Below are 18,742 nucleotides of genomic sequence, written 5' to 3' on the forward strand. Positions count from 1 at the left end.
TGGGAAGGAGAAGTTACTTGACCAGAGATTTAGCAGTGGGGTCTTCACCATTAAAATCTCCCTTGGGACCTACTTTTGAGATACAGGTAGTCAGTGGCTATGATGCAAGATTCTTTGTGCTGAACTCAAGCCCCTTTCCACTCTCCAGTCTCCTGAAACCAGGCAAGCAGGGCTCACTTAAAGGGGAAGGAAGGTTGGGCATTCTCACGGCAGATGTAAAGAGTAGCATGTAATAGTGCTAAGATGGTGGAAGTAGAAAGATTCATTAGTTGCAGCCATGTTTCTGCCAGATGATCTCAGCCAGGTTACTTTTCCATGGTTTGTCATCTACCAACAGGGGATAACAAACGTTAGGAAATTATGATGAGAGTTAATTAGGATTATGTACGCAAACTTTAGCTCTAGGAATAGTACCGTGGAAGGTAGGGATGGTACAAACGTGTTTGGTCATACAAGTGGCTGAGGTCCCAGAGACTATTTCATGAGGACTTTACTTCATTTTATTTGATACATTTTGATCCATACCACGTCTATGGTGTGGGAAAGGTGTGGAAGTACCTTCTCCATTCTTTCGACATTGTCCCCAGATCTCAGCCACTCATGTGGGAGCCTCATACTGGACTCAGGCTGTCAGGTTTGGCACTGACTCATGGCCTGTGCCAAGATCAACAGAAAGCATCTCCTTGGACCCACTTCTTCACATTTCCCTCCAAGACCCACAAACCATATTCTTTTTATCCCAACCCCCGCTGTAAATATGGGTCATCAGGGATTCTGCCTTGTTCCTTTCTACATAGAGGAGGAAACTTTGAAAATGAACAAGAAAGTAGGGAAGGGATATGAAAGAAACCCCTTGCATAGTCTGGCCTTACAAGAGATGCCTGTCAATCAAGACTGTGGAAAAAGATGGAGGAAGCAGGATAAAAGCAGGCCTGAAAGCAAGGCGCATGGAAGGCAGGTAAAAGTGGGCGTGCTTTGATGGACTCCTCTGCCCTATCCAACAGCGCAGGCTCCACCCCCTCCCTGTGGGCTTCTCCTGGAGTTAAGCTGGGCTGTGCTTCTGCATGGAGGTTGTATAGCTAGAAGATAAGGGGAACTTCACTCGGTGCCAGATTGCCTTCTGCCTACAGAGCCCCTGTACATTATTATGCTAAAAGAGCTTTGTTTTTTCTTTCCTACCTTTCTGATTTTTTTATTCTCCCAGTTATTTTATCTCCATCTTAACTGTGGGCCCTTGGAAAGGAGGATTGGGGAGGGCAAGAGAAACCTGCCTTGCCCTGTGTGAACCTAAGTGCTCAATGACCAGCAATGAGCGGTGGCAGTTTGTCACATGTACACCGCACTTAGAGATGGGGGCTGGTGTGGGTACTGATTCTTGTGTTTGCCTTGCAGTGTGGAGGCCAGATTAATGGCGGGGACATTGCTGTGTTTGCCTCTCGCGCCGGCCACGGTGTCTGCTGGCACCCGCCGTGCTTCGTGTGCACTGTCTGCAATGAGCTCCTGGTGGATCTGATCTACTTTTACCAGGATGGGAAGATATACTGTGGCAGGCACCATGCCGAGTGCCTGAAGCCACGCTGTGCAGCCTGTGACGAGGTCAGAGCAAACTCCATCAGGCTCTCAGCCCTGCCTCTCACCCCCTCGGTTGCACCATAGCCAACAACACATGGTCCTGTGGTTTCCTGCGCAGAGGGAACCATAGCCACTCCACCCTCTCGCAGTAACCCTTGAGAGGGAGAGAGAAGAAGAGAGAAGCCCCCATCCTGGTCACTAGGATGTTTGGGTTCAGCTTTACTGAACATAACAATCTCATAGCCTCTGGTGGGAAGACAGTTTCTATAGCCAAGGAGATCACCAAGTGACACATCAGTGGCACTAAGACAGTTCTGAACTCTTATAGAAAAGAAAGGGCTAGGTGCAGCTTTAAATTTCAGCCCTAATCCCAAGCAGTAATCATGAGTGATGGAGTGCAGCTTAAATCTTAAAATTGTTTCATTTTCCGAGATTCAGGAGGACAGGTTGGTTAGAGAAGAGAAGGAAATGGATACCATTATTATCATCCAGGAGTTCTGATTGGAAATTCAGGAGCCAGATGCATACCCTATCTGGACGCCTCTGCCCCATGCCCTGAGAGCTTATTTGAATTTACTACCCCGGGTAAGAAAGCAGAATAGAACACAAGGCCCCTGCCTGGCTTCCTGCCCCACAGGACAAAGCTAAATCAGGTCTTTTGGATCACCATAGTGGGGGCTTTGTCAATTTAAGAGCAGAAAGAATAATGTTCTAAACCTGACTACTTTCATGAGAATAATTAGGAAAAAGGTGTTGTCCAAGAGTTCCCTCCTGTGCAGAGAAATGTTTTGGGGTCTGTCTGACCTTGCATACAGCCAGTGTAGGAGGTAACACTCCCGCATTCAGTGGGAGAATGCACTCTCACTTGCGCTTTTTTTTACCAACTGCCTTTGAGGGATTAACTCTTCTAGGAGGAAGCTGGCCTGCCTAATGCAAAAAGTGGTATTCTAGACTAGAGCGATCCCTAGGCAGATAGTTGGAAAACTGAATTCAAGTCCAACTCTGATTCATGGCTCGATTTCCACGTCTGAAAATCAGTGCTCATTGTACAACTTTGTGAAGTTCTCCAATGGTGATAGAATATGAGGACTTTAGAATTTTCATTTGGCTCAGCACCCATAGCACAGTGGTTACGGTGCCAGCCACATACACCGAGGTTGGCCAGGTCGAACCCGGCCCGGGCCTGCCAAACAACAATGACAACTGCAACAAAAAATAGCCGGGCATTGTGGTGGTCGCCTGTAGTCCCAGCTACTTGAGAGGCTGAGGCAAGAAAATCACGTAAGCCCAAGAGTTGGAGGTTGCTGTGAGCTGTGACGCCACAGCACTCTCCTGAGGGCAACTCTGTCTCACAAAAAAAAAAAAAAAAAAGATTTTTTTGCTTATTGTGATATAATTCGCCTAGCCCTAAAGTTCACCTTTTTAGGATATACAGTTCCTGGGGTTATTAGTGTATCCACAAAACAGTGCAGCCATCACTACTATCTTACAGACCATTTTCACCAACCAAGGAGAAACTCTGTATCCATTAGCAGTCACTTCCCTTTTCCCCCTCTCTCCAGCCCTGGCAGCTACTATCTCTTCTGTCTCTGTAGATTTTTACAGTCCCGATATTTCATATAATGAAATTATGTAATGTGTCTGTCACCTGTTGAGTCTGCTGCTTTCACTTACCATGATGTTTTCAAGGTTAATCCAAATCATAGTCTGTATAAATACTTCATTTCTTTCCATGGCTAAATAATTTTCACGTGTATGTATATATCACATTTTGTTTAGCCATTTATCAGTTGATGGACATTTAAGTTGTTTCCACTTTTTAGCTTTTGGGAGCTATGCTGCTGTGAATATTCACACACAAGTTTTGTGTGTACCTATATTTTTAGTTCTCTTTAATATATAGCTAGGTGTAGAATTTCTGGGTCATACAATAATTCTGAGTGTAATTATTTTAAGAAATGCCAAACAGTCTTCCAAATCAGCTGTACCATTTTTGCATTCCTACTATGAATGTATGAAGGTTCCAGTTTCTCCACCTTCTCACTAACACTTGTTTATTGTCTTTTTGATCATAGCCTTTCTAGTGAGTGCGAAGTAAGATAACATTGAGATTTTGATTCACATTTCCCTAACAGCTAATAATTTTGAGTGTCTTTTCATACATTTATTGGCTATTTGTATACCTTCTTTTTCAAAGAAATATCCTTTTAAATCCATTTCCCTTTCTTCACTTGGGTTATTTTTCTATTTATTGTTGAGTTGTTAAGAGTTATATACATATACTAGTCCAGATATATAGTTTGTCAGAGATATGTCTTAGAAATATTTTCTTTTCTTTTTTTTTTTGAGACAGAGTCTTGCTTATTAACCCTCTGTAGAATACCATGGTGTCACAGCTCACAGCAACCTCCAAATCCTTGGGCTTAGGCGATTATCCTGCCTCAGCCTCCCGAGTAGCTGGGATTACAGGCGCCCGCCACAACGCCAAGCTAGTTTTTTGTTGCAGTTTGGCCGGGGCTGGGTTTGAATCCACCACCCTCGGTATATGGGGCCGGCACCTTACCCACCGCCTGCCTGTCTTAGAAATATTTTCTCCCACTCTATAGTTGTATTTTTTTCTTTCTCCAGATGCCCTTTGAAACAAAAGTTTTTCATTTCAACTCGGTGTGCTTTTCTGTTTTTTCTTTTGTTGCTCTTGCATTTAGTATCATATCTAAGAAACTGAAGATCCAAGATCATGAAGACTTTTATCTATGTTTTCTTCTAAGATTTTTATAGTTTTTTGCCCTATCAGTCTTTGTTCCCTTGAGTTCATTTATATATATAAATGGTATGAAGTAGACATAAAGAAAATTTATTCTTTGACATAAGGCAATCCAGTTTTCCTGACTCCATTTGTTGACAAGACCATTCTTTCCCAAAGGAATGAATTGGTCCTGGCTCCCTTCCAATTAATTGACCCTATTTGTATTGGGCTTATTTCTGGACTCTCAATTTTATTCTTTTAATTTATTATATTCGGGGTGAATTGAGCATCACCAAAGCAATGCTGCTTCCTAGAAGTTGTCTGGCTTCCCAGACTGTCTCTTGCTACTAAGGGGACTTCTTCCCTCTGCTGATCTGTGTATTCTGTACTTGTATCCTCAAAAGGAGAGGGGCCGTGTCTCTCCCAGTTTCCAAGGCTGTTCCTCCAAATAGGAATCTTATCAGTGTTGCTTTGGTGATGCTTAATCCAGGTTACTTACCTGGAATAATTATAATAAGTTATAATTATTCTTATAATTTATTATATTCACATAAAATTCATGTGTAATTTTAAGTTGCACACTGTTTTAAATTGCACACAAACTTCATGGCCACCCTGTGTATATCCATCCTTATACCAGTTATACACTGGCTTAATTACCATAGCTTTGTAGTGGATTTTGAAATCTGCGATTTGAAATTTTAAAATGGTATGTGAAGGGCCAAACACAAATGCTCTTGAGGGCTAGGCAGGTATTATAAATGAAGATGAGCTATTTTCAAGCAATGGGGAAGGGTGATTATCATCACAAATTAGAGAGCTCAACACTCATCTGAAAGCACCCGTCCCTCTTACTGCTAACTTCTTCCCACATTCGGGAAGGTGTGCTGAGCATTGCCAAATGTGTGCTTGTTAGATAAATCCAGGTGTTTAAATGTTGCCCACTTTTTAAAAAATGCTGTGTACAGGCCAAACGAAGCAGATATGTATGTCCAGTGTGCCTCTGAGCTGTCAGTTTTTGATCTTGCTTTGTATTCTCAGGGTAAAGCATTCTTTCTCTTATTAAAATATTGTTAAGTCAGTCACTGGCTGGCACAGAAACCATGTTTAATTGTGCTTTAGACAAATCCTCATACACATAGGAGCTGATGTAGATATTAATAGAATAAACATATATATATACACACACGCACACACAGAGACTTCTTTTAACGGTTCACAAGCGGGCCTGCTTCCTTACCTTTCTAGTGTGGGGTCCCCATAAATTTTCTTGCTTCAAAGTGTGTTCTTATGTCTGGGTCTCAAACACTGACCATTTGGCTTCCTATCTCCAGATTATCTTTGCAGATGAATGCACAGAAGCCGAGGGGAGGCACTGGCACATGAAACACTTTTGCTGCTTCGAGTGTGAGACGGTGCTGGGCGGCCAGCGCTACATCATGAAAGAAGGGAGGCCCTACTGCTGCCACTGCTTCGAGTCCTTGTATGCGGAATATTGTGACACCTGTGCCCAACACATAGGTGAGCCAGTGCTTGGCACTCAGTTTGGTCTTTCTGTGACTAGATCTCCTTTGTGTCTAGTATAGTCAAGTATCTTTGGTTGCAAGTGATGAAGCTAAACTTATACTAGCTTAAGTGAAAAGGGTAATTTCTTGGCTCATGTTACTAGAAAGGCCGAGGAATGTACTGGCTTCAGGTAGGGATAGATCAAGGGTTCAGACAGAATCTGTATTTTTTTTTCTCTGTGTCTCAGTTCAGTTTGCCTTCTTTTGGCATCATTTGGGAATAAGCTATTTTCACCTGGTAACCAAGATGACCCACTAGTTATGCCTAGTCTTGGTACTTGTATTCTCAAAAGGAGAGGGACTATGCCTCTTCCAGTTTCCAAGTCTGTTACCTCCAAATAAGAATCTTATCAGCGATGCTTTGGTGATGCTCAATCCAGGGGTTGGGGACAGTCTCAGAAGGAAAATCTGAAAGAAAAATGTAAACAAATGTCTTCCATAGCCTCCTTGGGAAAAGTCATAGATCAGCAGAGGGAAGAAATCCTCTTAGTAGTCAGGGGCAGTCTGGGAAGCCAGACAACTTCTAGGAAGCATGTCTTTAAAAAAAAAAAAAAAAAAAAAATGAGCAAAAGCTACTCCAAGTAAATGCAAAGCAAACAAACCTCAAGTAACTCAGAAGCTGTTATTAATTCCCCAAATAAGCAGCAAATCCGAGATGGTAAAGATCATTTTCCCTTTGCAAATAACTGATTCATTCAACCCTTCAACATTGTCCCAGATCACCCAGCCTTGTGGCTTCTTCATTCAACTTGCCTTTTCTGGCACCTTGGGAATGAGCCAACCTGTCACTTGTGCAATCCCAAGAAGTGTGTTCGGAAGCTGCCAGCTTCTTACCTATGGTGAGGAGTTGTGGAGGGAATCTGTTCCACAGTCTATTTGGTCACCCGTAAAAGTTTTTATGGGGACCAAAAAAAGAAGAGTCTTTGTCTCCCTGGTTCATCAGGAGTGATGTGTTCAAATGAACAGTATTTGGAGAGCTCTGGGTGCCCATAAAACTTGGGGGCAGAGTACCTACCACATGCTCGATGGTGCCTTGTCATGGGGCGATCCTGTCCCACGGACTCAGGCCTGTTCCTATGAGGCCTTTCCGAGCTGCAGTCTGTCAGCCCAGGGCCAGGCTCTGCTATGGAGACTGTAGTGCAGCTGCATTCTCCCTGGGTTGATGGTGGTTGGTCAGTCCCTTTTCCCCTGACCCCTGAAAACCTCACTCTTCTCACAGCCTGATGCCTCAACTTTATACCCAGGAGCTTTCAGTCCTCACAGGATTAAAACAGTCAAACAGACCTTTCGAGCTAAGGGCTAGGAAGGGTGGAGGGAGCTCAACTGGCCATGTGAGGAAGGGGAGGGAGGCTGGTGTCGGGAAGGTGGTGCACCCCGTGCCCAGTATCGCTCCCCTCAGATTGGGTTCGAGTCTGCAGAGAAATGCTGGCTCGGATGTGCAGAGCTGAGTGTGCAGAAACGGCCCATGGCAACGATGCCCCATCCCACTGGTATTTCTGTTTCTTCTGTCTCTTTCTATGAAGGCTGAAGGCCTCTCTAGAAACGGCCACTTAGAATTTTTGCTCAGTGCATGGGAGAGAGAAAATCTATCTCTGTCCGTTGCTGTGACATGTACACCTCAGGTGGCTCCTGGTTTTCGTCTCTTTCTGTCTTCTCCTGATTATGTAGGACTTTTATCGGCATTCCCTTCTCCTTTCCTCTTAAATCCATAAAAAGGCATCAGTGTTTTATCAGAAAAGGGAGCACGATGCCTGCAGTATCTCGCGGCTGTAGTTAAAATGCTGTCCCTGTTTGTTTTACATCCACTTTTCTGTAAAACGTGATTTCTTGCAACATTGAAGGGTGTGCTCTGTGTATCATAGATTCCTCAGTCGCTGGGTGCGTTACCTCGGACCATACTGTACAAATATTCCATATTTATACAGTCGCTCAGAGCAGCCCCTGCATCGGCCGCTGTTGCTAAGGCAACAGTACTTTTGCCTGCGCACAGCAGAGTAAACAGTCCTATAAACAGACCGAGGCTGTGGCAGCAGTAGACACATCCACCCTCAGAGAAGTACTTAAAGGGCTTAGAGAGGGAATAAAAAAGGAACGCTTAGATCTTGGACAGCAGAGCCCTTTTCCAGATGTTTAGAGTTCAGGAGCAGTTCAGAGGACCATCTGACATCGTTGATGCTTATCAGGGGCCACGGTCTGCTGCCGGCTGGGGCCGATTTAACGACCTGCCTCCCCTCTGCAAGCCCATCCTTGCCTGAGGCCTCCCATTCCTGGGAACTAGGCCTTGCCGCTGCGTCTGAGCATGTTTCCTTGCCAAGCATGGAGAAGCAGCTGGTGGCAGGCAGGCCGCGGGGACTGGACTTCCTGTGCATCCCAACAGGGAGCGGGGAAGGCCGTAGCTGCTTGAGATGCTGTGCTGAGTAGGGACACAAAGAAGGACTCGGGGGTAAAAGGGAGTGGAAAGAAGGGGAAGGAAAATGGGAGAGGGGAGGGGAAATGGAGACGCCTCCTAGTTTTCTCAAACTGCACATAGGCAGTGACCCTTAGCAAAGAGGGAGATGACCTTTCAGACCTATAGCAAATAATAGAAGAGGAAGAAAAATAGTTGTCACCCAGGTCTCAGCACTGTGTATGTATTAACTCTGAATCCTCACAACTAACCCTGCGAAATAAGTATTATCATCCTCACTGTGCAGCTGAGGAGACTAAGCACAGAGAGGTGAAGCCACTTGCCTAAGGTCACACAGCTAAAATGCTCCAGAATCAAGATTGTGCACAGGAGATAGCCTTTAGCATCTCTGCAACCAGCAGTGATGGGATGGAGCTGGGATTTGAACCTGTGTCAGTCAGAGTCCTTATGCCTCTTAACAACTGCAGAATCTTGTGTCCCTGAGCTGTCTGCTCCTGCTCCCTCTGCAGGGCCTGGGGTGGAAGTGTCTTTGGGGTCCCAGCCAGTTCCTTGTCACAGGTGCTACGAGGATGGAATTGATCCATGCAGTGTTCCTCCCACTTGGGGAGCTCCTTGTGGCTACTCCCATCCCTATAAAAATCCCTTCATAGTCCCTAAGGCCACTTCCAAAATGAAGAGAGAACCCCTTAGTCTGAGAAAGAGCTAATGAGGGAAGAATTTACCTCATGCCTCTTTCCTGGGCGACACAAACGTAAGCTGGGGAATAGACAGGGGAGGGGAGAGCGAGGCTGCTTTGACTGTGGCCTTTTGTTCTCACAGTTCTCTTTGTCTCCCCAGCCTCTTGTTCCCTTCCTCTCTAGACAAGCATCCAGACCTTACTCCTTGAAAGTCTGAGGTCAGGAACTCTCAGCCACTGAAGGTGGCTCTCCCTGGAAGGCCGTGTGTAGTTGTGGGTCCGGACTCCCACAGAGGTCCCTTCCCTCCTGAGTCATCAGATGGGGCTGCATGTCCTCCTGGCCCTCCCCAGGGGAACCCCCAACAGTGTGTGCTTCCCTCCTGCCAGTTTGGCAACTTCTATAAGAAGAAAGTCTGCTGTGTCAGTGCCTTAACAAAAGTCCAGGGGACCCTCAGATGAACCAGTCCCTGGGGACTGGGACAGGGCTGGGCCTGGAGGTGTCTCTAGCCTTACCCACAGCTCGTGGCCTGAGGAAGTCAGGGAGGTGGTGTCCCATGGGGAGAATAAGTCCGATAACTACTCAGAAGGAGGCGGAAGATGACGGAAACTAGGTCCCCAGGGGGTGTGGGAGGCTCCTTTGGCATGTAGTATGGCTAGATTGTGTAAACCAGCACAGTGCTGTCACAGAGAAGCCTTGTGAAGAAAGGGACACTTGTGCTCATGGGAGGCTATATCTTTTAAAGACCATATCTAGGGCTGGGCATGGTGGCTCACACCTGTAATCCTAGCACTCTGAGAATTGTGGTGAACAGCCTGAGCAAGAGCAAGACCCCATCTCAGCTAAAAGTAGAAAAACTAGCCAGCCATGGTGGCAGGCACCTATAGTCCCAGCTACTTGGGAGGCTGAGGCAAAAGAATCTCATGTGCCCAAGAGTTTGAGGTTGCTGTGAGCTAAGACACTATAGCCCTTCTACCCAGGGTGACTAGTGAGACTCTGTCTCAAAAATAATAATAAAAATAAAAAATAAAGACCATATTTAGGTTTTCCTTACCAGGAGTTAAAATCTACTTTTTTCTTTCCCACTGTTTGGTCTGTTATAACAGAACACCACGGACTAGGTGGCTTATAAAGAGCAGAAATGTGTTACCCACAGTTCTGGAGGCTGGGAAGTCGAAGATCAAGGCTTCGGTAGATTCGGCGTGTGCTGAGGGCCCATTTCCTTTACCAATGGTGCCTTTTTGCTGGGTCCTCACATGGCAGAAGGACAAACAAGGTCCCTTGGGCCTCTTTTCTACGAGCACTAATCCCATTCATGAGGACTCTACTCTTATGACCTGATCACCAGCCCAAAGGCCACATCTCCCAGTGCCATCACCATGGGTATAGGATCTTAACATATGCATTTCAGGGGAGACACAGACATTCAGACTATGGCATCCACTGAGCTGCCACAGTGACTCACCCCTGCAAATGGCACACACTGGTGATGGGATTCAATACATCTGTCCATTCACTAATCAAAAAACCGTTATCAGGCACAGGCCACATTCCAGGTCCTAGAGATGCCACTAGGATCTGTGAGGACAATTACTGTGTCCTCACAGAGCTGCACTTTTAGGGGGGCAGATAAATAATAAACAGATGCACACATGTGATGGTGCAATGTACCCACCCTAAAGTGAAGAAAATCTGGCAGGTTGGGGTGAGAGTGATGGAGAGCTGCTATCAGGGTGGACTTCACAGAGGAGTTGGCTTTTAAGCAGACACTCAATCAGAGTGAAGGAGGCAGTTAGAAACAAGACTTCTCTGGGTACAGATCTCATGTCTGATTCTTATATTAACTTTGCCAAGTTACTTAACCTCATTTGCCTCAATTTTCTGTTGAAAAATGGAAATATTAGAGACCAACTTTGAACAGTGAGTGATTAAATGAGTTAACAAAGATAAACTTCTTAAAGCAGGGCATTATCATTTGTTAGTATTGTTATCACTGTTTATCTGGGGAAGTGTACTCGGGGCAGGAAGATTCACAAGCAGGCCATTTTTCTCTAGATTCTCTGTGCTGGGAGTGAATGAGTTAAGAAGGCGCTTACTGTCTCAACACAATAATTAAGAAAATGCCAGGAAGGCTATGTTAAGCAGTGTGATGAAAATGTGTCAAACGGTCTATAAAACCAGTGTATGGTGCCCCATGATTGCATTAATGTACACAACTATGATTTAATAAAAAATAATAATAATTAATTTAAAAAAAAAGAAGAAGGAGCTTACTGGTGGAATAAGGGGTGGAAACAGGACATGAATACCACTTACGTGGGGGCCTGAGTTCTGATTTATTGACAACTTATTCTGCCACATCTAGAATCCTGCTGTGTATTTCACGTCACAATGCAGAGCTTAGGCAGCTCATCAGCCTCTTCCATGTCTTCTTTTTCTTCAGGGATCGACCAAGGGCAGATGACCTATGATGGCCAGCACTGGCATGCCACCGAGACCTGCTTCTGCTGTGCTCACTGCAAGAAATCCCTCCTGGGACGGCCATTCCTCCCAAAGCAGGGCCAGATATTCTGCTCACGGGCCTGCAGTGCCGGGGAGGACCCCAATGGCTCTGACTCATCTGATTCGGCCTTCCAGAACGCCAGGGCCAAGGAGTCCCGACGCAGCGCCAAAATTGGCAAGAACAAGGCCAAGACGGAAGAGCCCATGCTGAACCAGCACAGCCAGCTGCAGGTGAGCTCCAATCGGCTGTCGGCCGACGTGGACCCACTGTCACTGCAAATGGACCTGCTCAGCCTGTCCAGCCAGACACCCAGCCTCAACCGGGACCCCATCTGGAGGAGCCGGGAGGAGCCCTACCATTATGGGAACAAAATGGAACAGAACCAGTCCCAGAGTCCCTTACAGCTCCTCAGCCAGTGCAACATCAGGACGTCCTACAGTCCAGGGGGTCAGGGGGCCGGGGCCCAGCCTGAAATGTGGCCCAAGCACTTCAGCAACCCCAAGAGGAGCTCATCACTGGCCATGAAGGGGCACGGCGGCAGCTTCATCAAAGAGTGCCGTGAGGACTATTACCCAGGGAGGCTGAGGTCCCAGGAGAGCTATAGTGACATTTCCAGTCAGAGTTTCAATGAGACCCGAGGTAGCATCCAAGTCCCCAAATACGAGGAGGATGAGGAAGAGGAGGAAGGGGGCATAACTGCTCAGCAGTGCCGGACCCGTCATCCCATCAATTCCCTGAAATACACAGAGGACATGACACCCACGGAGCAGACCCCTCGGGGCTCTATGGAATCACTGGCCCTGTCGAATGCAACAGGTAGGTTGTTTTCCCTCAGAAAACTCAGGCTTTGGATGGCTTCTGTCTTTGATGAGATTCCCTGGACACAGAGCCCAAGTCGGGTCTGGATGCCTGTGCTGCATTGAGATAGTGTTCCCAGGAGAAAGGGAGCGAGAGAGACAGCAGGGCAGGGGGAGGAGGCAGGGGAGGAATGAGGTCTCCATTGGAGTCTGGCTTCAGCCTGACCACAGAGGGCCCTGAAGGGTGCATTGCACCCTGCATTTGGTTTCCTTTTGTGCTAGTGGGGCTGATGTTTTGTACCACTATGTCAGTTAGTCATTGACTTTGGGCTGCCAGGGAGCAACTGTGGGATGAGTTCGTGACTGTGGGCTCGGGGAAGACCCATTGGCCGAAGGCAGCCTTCAGGAGCAAAGCTCAGTTGTGAACTGTTAGCAGTACTTGCAACACCTGGGGCCCAGCTGACCCAGCCTGGTGCTACTTGGGACTATTTAGGGTCCAAAGCATCCATGACAGCTTCTGAGACTGTTGTGAACCCCAGTTTCTCACCAGGGAACTGATTTTAATGTGCAGATAAAGACATAAGAAATATGTGGCTTAGACAAAGAGAAAGCCGACTAGCTGAAAAGGACAGAAGCAGAGAGAGAGGACACTCCCATGGTTTCTATCTCCAACCAAGTGGTCCAACAGGTTTGTGTGCATGTGAAAACCAGTGTAGGTCTCTAAGATGGTGCCGCTCTAAGTGGAGTCTGAGGATCACATTGGCCGAGCCCCATTACCCACCAGCAGGGAGATAAGCACTGAAAGTGCTTAGAAACTCTTAGAGTGGTTCAGCATTGCTGGCACATCCAAGTGCATGTTCAGTGGGCTCGTGTTATTAATCAAGGCATAGACCCACCAGGGCACTGCAGAACTCACGGGATGAGTTGTTTGTATCACATGCTGTGTATCAGTAACATAGGACCACATATCATTCCATAATGGACTGAAAATAAAAAATTGGTTCTTTACTACTAATAGCTTAAAAAGTAGTACTCTAAGGTACACTAAGTGTATCTGTCCCTTTACAGACAGGGTACCAGAGGAGAGAGACGTCCATCTACCCCTTACTACAGGGATTCTGTAATCGAAGGTGTCTGGATGCTGATGGTGATGAGCTTGTGCATATCAGCCCCTTCTAAGGGGACAGCCACCACATAGCTCCAGCTGCGCCTTGTGTAGGGATATTGATTTATTCATTGATTTATTCAACTAACTCTTATATAGCTCTTACCATATGCCCAACTTTGTTCAAAGCCCTTTAAAACATTAGCTTGATTAACTCAATTTTCTCAATATCATAAGGGAAGTATATTGTTATAATTCTAATTTCAGAGTTGGAGAAACTGAGAAACAGAAAGGTTGAGGGATTCACCCAAAGTCAGCCAGCATTTAAGTGATAGAGCAGGGATTTGAACCTGTGCATATGATCCCAGAACTCCGCACTTAATCACACCATCCTGCCTACTTAACATGCGCCTCATCCTGTCAGAACTTTTAGTTTTTCCAGAGAAGTTTAAAATGAGAATTACTTTAACTGCAAAATCCCAAGATATGTTCCTTTTATGCTTTGTTTATTGAGGTTTTTTTTATCACGAAAGTGTGCTGGATTTTGTCAAATGCTTTTTTTGCATCTATTGAGATGATTATATATGGTCTTTGTTTTTGCGTCTGTTTATGCAGTGAATCACATTTATTGATTTATGTTTATTGAACCATCCTATCATCCCTGGAGTGAAGCCCACCTGTTTCTGGTGGATTATTTTTTCTGATGTGCTGTTGAATTCAGTTTGCTAGTATTTTATTGAGGATTTTTGCATCTATGTTCATAAGGGATATTTATTGTTCTATAGTTTTTGGTTGTTGTTGTGCCCTTTCTTGGCTTTGTATCAAGGCAATATTGGCTTTGTAGAATGAATTGGGGAGGATTCCCTCCTCTTCATTATTGGCATAATTTCTGTGTTGTAGATACCAGCTCCTTTTTGTTGGGGTTTTTTTAATTACAGTTTTGATCTCAATCCATTTAAATTCTGCTAGGCAAACAAAGCATGGCCCTGCGTTATAAGATGTCTATGCAATACCTTTTACCTTCTGTTCCCCTCAAATATTTTCACATCTGTGTTCCCATTTGTCTCAGGACACAGAGCAGATATCCTCACCCCCATATTTTAGATGAAAAACAAATGAGGCCTTGGTGACTAAGCACCTTGTCTGATGTCGTAGAAGTGAGCAATTAGTGCAGAGTGATGACTGACTGGCTTTCAGCCCAGGTTGTGTTATTCTCAAAAGATTTATGTGCTATAATTATTTAAGAGGCCAGCAGATAAATATATACTTCAGCCTCTGAAGCAGAATTTCTCAAAGCCAGACCGCCTGCATTAGAATCATTGGGTTGTTTGATTAAAACACAGACTCCCGGGCCTTCTCCACAGCCTGCATCAGAACTCTACAGAGGCAGGGCCCAAGAACCTGCATTGCAGCAGCTCTCTGCTCATGCCTATTTGCATTATTGTCTGAGAACAGATGCACCTGGGTTTGTCTGTTCTGACTGTATTGCGTTCACATTATGGCTTATGAGGAAATCAGGAGGGTGAGAGCTTAGTATTGGAAAGTCTAAGGAAGGAAGAATGGAATGTACAACTTCCACGCCTGTGGAAGAGATCGTGGGACATTTATTCCTGTGATTTTCTAGGGATCCTTGGGTAAAGCAACTATTGTCTCTTTGCCTTAGATTTGTAGAAAGCAATGCTGACTGTATGTATATATACTTTTGTATATATACCTGTCATGCCTTTTGTATGACAAAACTGAGGGAAAAAATAATCCTACAATCAGCATTATCCAATATAGTAGTCACTAGCCACATGTAGCTATTGAAATTTAAATGAATTAAAACGAAATGAAATACAAATTCCAGGCCAGCAGTTGCACAACACAGAAAGTGCTTAATAGTGCTACTTAATTCCAGTAGCCACATGTGGCTGGTAGTAACGCTGCTGAAAGGCATAGATGGCAAAAGTGATCTGATAGGATGGACATGATATCGAGCCCATCATCAGTTTCTGGAAGTCCTCACGTGCACCCTGAGTTTTTGGATTCTCAATTGATGATTAGGAGTACTGGTTCTGGAGTCAGGTTCCCTGCGTTCAGAGCGAGGCATCATCCTTTAGGAGTTATGCAGCCTTGAACAGTCACTTCAACTTTCCTCGTCTATGGAATTTAGTGTTAGTGAATAATAGTACACAACTTTTCTTGTAAGGGTTAAATAATAAATGCCTTTAAACTCATTAATGCAGTCTTTGACATATATGACCTTCTGTAATGGTTATCTGATAGTTTTTATTATCATCAATTCCTTCTCCTCCTAACCATGTCATTTTGGCCTGTAAGAGTGTTTGGGCTACTAACTTCCCGCTGTGCAGATTTGCATTTTAGGTTTGAAAATTCTTCTGTGGGCTCCTCCTTTTCCTAACTAGCATGAGAAGAGCGTGAGAAGCAGGTATTAAAGAAATTCATTCTGTGTCCTGGTGTTTCTGTGGACCTGTCAGCCAGGGCAGTGTGGAAGAAAAACTGCTACAGATTGTCTGAGCATGGCCTGGTCGTTCTTCACCAGGGCAGACCCGCAGTAGCCTTTCACATCCTACGCTGCACACGTACACCAGGGACTAGACTTGGAAGGCTGATATTTTTGCCTCTGTCCTTCACTGTTACATTTGAATTTTGCTAGAAAATTCAGTGGTCTTTCTGAACCATCTGGGTCTAGCAGTAGCCTTCTAAACTGCCTGCATATCTTTAAATCCCAGAGTCATCATCTGAATACCAGGTACGTCTCAGAGAAGTCTTAGTGAAAATACCTTGATCCTTCAGCTAAAGCTGGATTTCAAGATAATGGATTTTTGTTTCTTCCATGGTCAGTAACTTATGTGATTGAGTAAGTCTTCAGTGTTTAATCTGGCACGAAGCATGATCTTTTTGTGGGCAGTATTTTGCCTCAAAACAAATCTGAAAAAAAAAAAAAAAAACAACCTGATAGCTTCAGTGGCTTGCCAGCCTCAGATCTGGGCTTTGGCACCTCCCAATTTGTTTAGAACTGGGAGTGTACAGTCCCTTCTCCCCGGGAAAACACAATCCATCCCTTATGTTCACACAGGGTGAGTCAGACAGGCACAGTCACCATTTACACCACCACAGTGTGGGAGCCTTGCAAAATTTCCTTAACCCTGCCCTTCCCTATGAAAGTTTCTAAAGCAGCTCTCAGCCTGGGGGAGGAGGGAAGGCGATTACTGGGAGGAGGGAGAGCAGTTGGCAGAATCTCACTTAATGTACACAATGTGAGGGTGTTCAGCGCACCCCCTGGGTGAAAGGCTCAACTACAACCGAACTCTACCTTGGACATGAGAACAATGTAACCTGCACTTGTTCCCCTCTCCCATCCCACTCCCATCAGCCCTGGGCCACCTCCTCCAGTTCTTCCTCTTTTACTAAGTAGTTGGTTAATTTGGAGAGCTGACTGGCACCATGAGGGTGGGCAAGCAGAGCTGAATGGGGGACTGCCCACAGGAGCATGTACATATGGAAAAACAGGATGGCAGTGGACTTTTTATGATATAAGAATTGTCTTAGTACAACAGCAGCAACAAAATTTGTTCCCTTATAATTGGAAATAAATAAATAAAATTATAATAATCTGAAAAAAAGAAATGACGATAATAACATTAAGAACAACTAATATGGCTTGGCGCCTGTGTCTCAAGCGGCTAAGGCGCCAGCCACATACACCTGCGTTGGCGGGTTCAAATCCAGCCCGGGCCACCAAATAACAATGATGACGGCTGCAACCAAAAAATAGCCGGGCATTGTGGCAGGCTCCTGTAATCCCAGCTACTTGGGAGGCAGAGGCAGGAGAATCGGTTGAGCCCAGGAGTTGGAGGTTGCTGTGAGCTGTGATGCCACAGCACTCTACCCAGGGTGACAGCATGAGGCTCTGTCTCAAAAAAAAAAAAAAATAAAGAACAACTAACATTACTGAGTGCTTAGCATGTGCTAGATACTATGCTAACCACTTTACACAAACTCACAACAACCCTATGAGGTAGATACAGTTACTGTTCCCATTTTACAGATGACAGAAGTGAGGCCCCAATGAGCTAAATAGCCCAAGGCCCCACATATTGGAAGTAGAGGAGCAGGATTTAAACCTGGGCATTCTAGCTCCAGAGCATGAGCCCTCAACCACCACTGCACTATGACTGATGGGAGTCAGATGCTGCAGCCACTGATGGTTGTGATCACAACTGATAATAGTCACAGGACACCATTGACTATGACCTGGCCTGCTAATGACTTCACATACAGCATCTCTGCCATCCCTCACAACAGCCTTCTGAGAAAAGTCTGATTATTATACCTATTTTACAGATGAGTACACTGAGGTTCACGGAAGTTCTCATTTCCCCTGTGGTCGCCACAGATGGCCAGCACTTGAACCCAGATGTGGCAGACTGCAAAGTCGTGCCCTTAACCGTTCTGATACTCATGCTCACAAGCAGGATCACCATAAAGAGGTTTGCACAAAGATTCTATCTGAAGAAGAAAGATTTCCCTTTCTTGTTGCAGCTGGTGTTGATGTGTCTGTTTTGACTCTGGCAATGCTGAGAGCACAAAGTTTGAAATGACAGCTGAATGACAGAGGACAGAAGTGGCAGTCTAAGATGATGAGCCAAGGTGAAAGGTAGGGAAAGAGAAGGCAGACATGCACCAATGGTCCAGGGGCTGGTGCCTTGGCAAGAGGCGTCTAGGGGAGAGGAGACCACAGCTATAGCTGTAAGTTAGGGGGGCAGGGTTAGACTCGGGTGTGTAGTAGAGTTAGAGTTGGGACTGCCTCAGGCAGAGACCACGCCACAGTGCAACTAGAAAGCGTGAGCTGGTCCTAGTGAAGGACACTACTGCAAAATGGTGAGGCTGGGAATGTGACTATTCCCTGAAAAACAGTCAGACTCAGTAAGAGGTAGTTGGGTCAGAGAGAGTTTGGGATCTCTAGGAAGAGAATCCAGATGTGGACAAAAGAAAGGGAAAGATCATTTCTGTTCATTTATTCAATCATTTGTTCATTCAGCAAATGTGACTTGAGTGCCTACTCTGGAAGTTACAGCAGAGTGTATGAGAGTGTGGCCTGTAGACCTGTCTGCCAGAGTTAGAAATTGGATTTTGTGGTTTAATGGCTGAGTGACATTGGGCAACTGAATTATCTCTTCTGTGCCTCAGTGTCCTCATCTCTGAAATAGAATGACAACAGTGCTCTACATTGCAGGGTTGTAGTGAGAATTCAGTGAGTTAATTCATACAAAGAATTTAGAACAGTGTCCAACACCCTCTCTCAATGAGAGTACTCATTGAGTATTAGCAGCTATTAGTATTAGTAGGTGCCATGGCCTATGTAAG

The 18,742-nt window shown here is 45.3% G+C and overlaps 1 protein-coding gene across 3 annotated transcripts in view; it reads left to right on the top strand.

Annotated features, from left to right (window-relative positions):
• PRICKLE2 (prickle planar cell polarity protein 2) overlaps positions 1-18,742 on the top strand; it is a 405,373-nt gene that overhangs the window by 337,563 nt on the left and 49,068 nt on the right. For all 3 annotated transcript variants that reach the window (XM_053600102.1, XM_053600103.1, XM_053600104.1), the window contains 3 exons: positions 1,393-1,596; positions 5,653-5,839; positions 11,408-12,283. In XM_053600102.1, coding sequence (XP_053456077.1) covers positions 1,393-1,596; positions 5,653-5,839; positions 11,408-12,283 — 1,267 coding nt within the window. The remainder of the gene's footprint in view (positions 1-1,392; positions 1,597-5,652; positions 5,840-11,407; positions 12,284-18,742) is intronic.

This window comes from Nycticebus coucang, chromosome 8, assembly GCF_027406575.1.
Source record: "Nycticebus coucang isolate mNycCou1 chromosome 8, mNycCou1.pri, whole genome shotgun sequence".
In the NCBI taxonomy this organism is placed as follows: Eukaryota; Metazoa; Chordata; class Mammalia; order Primates; family Lorisidae; genus Nycticebus; species Nycticebus coucang.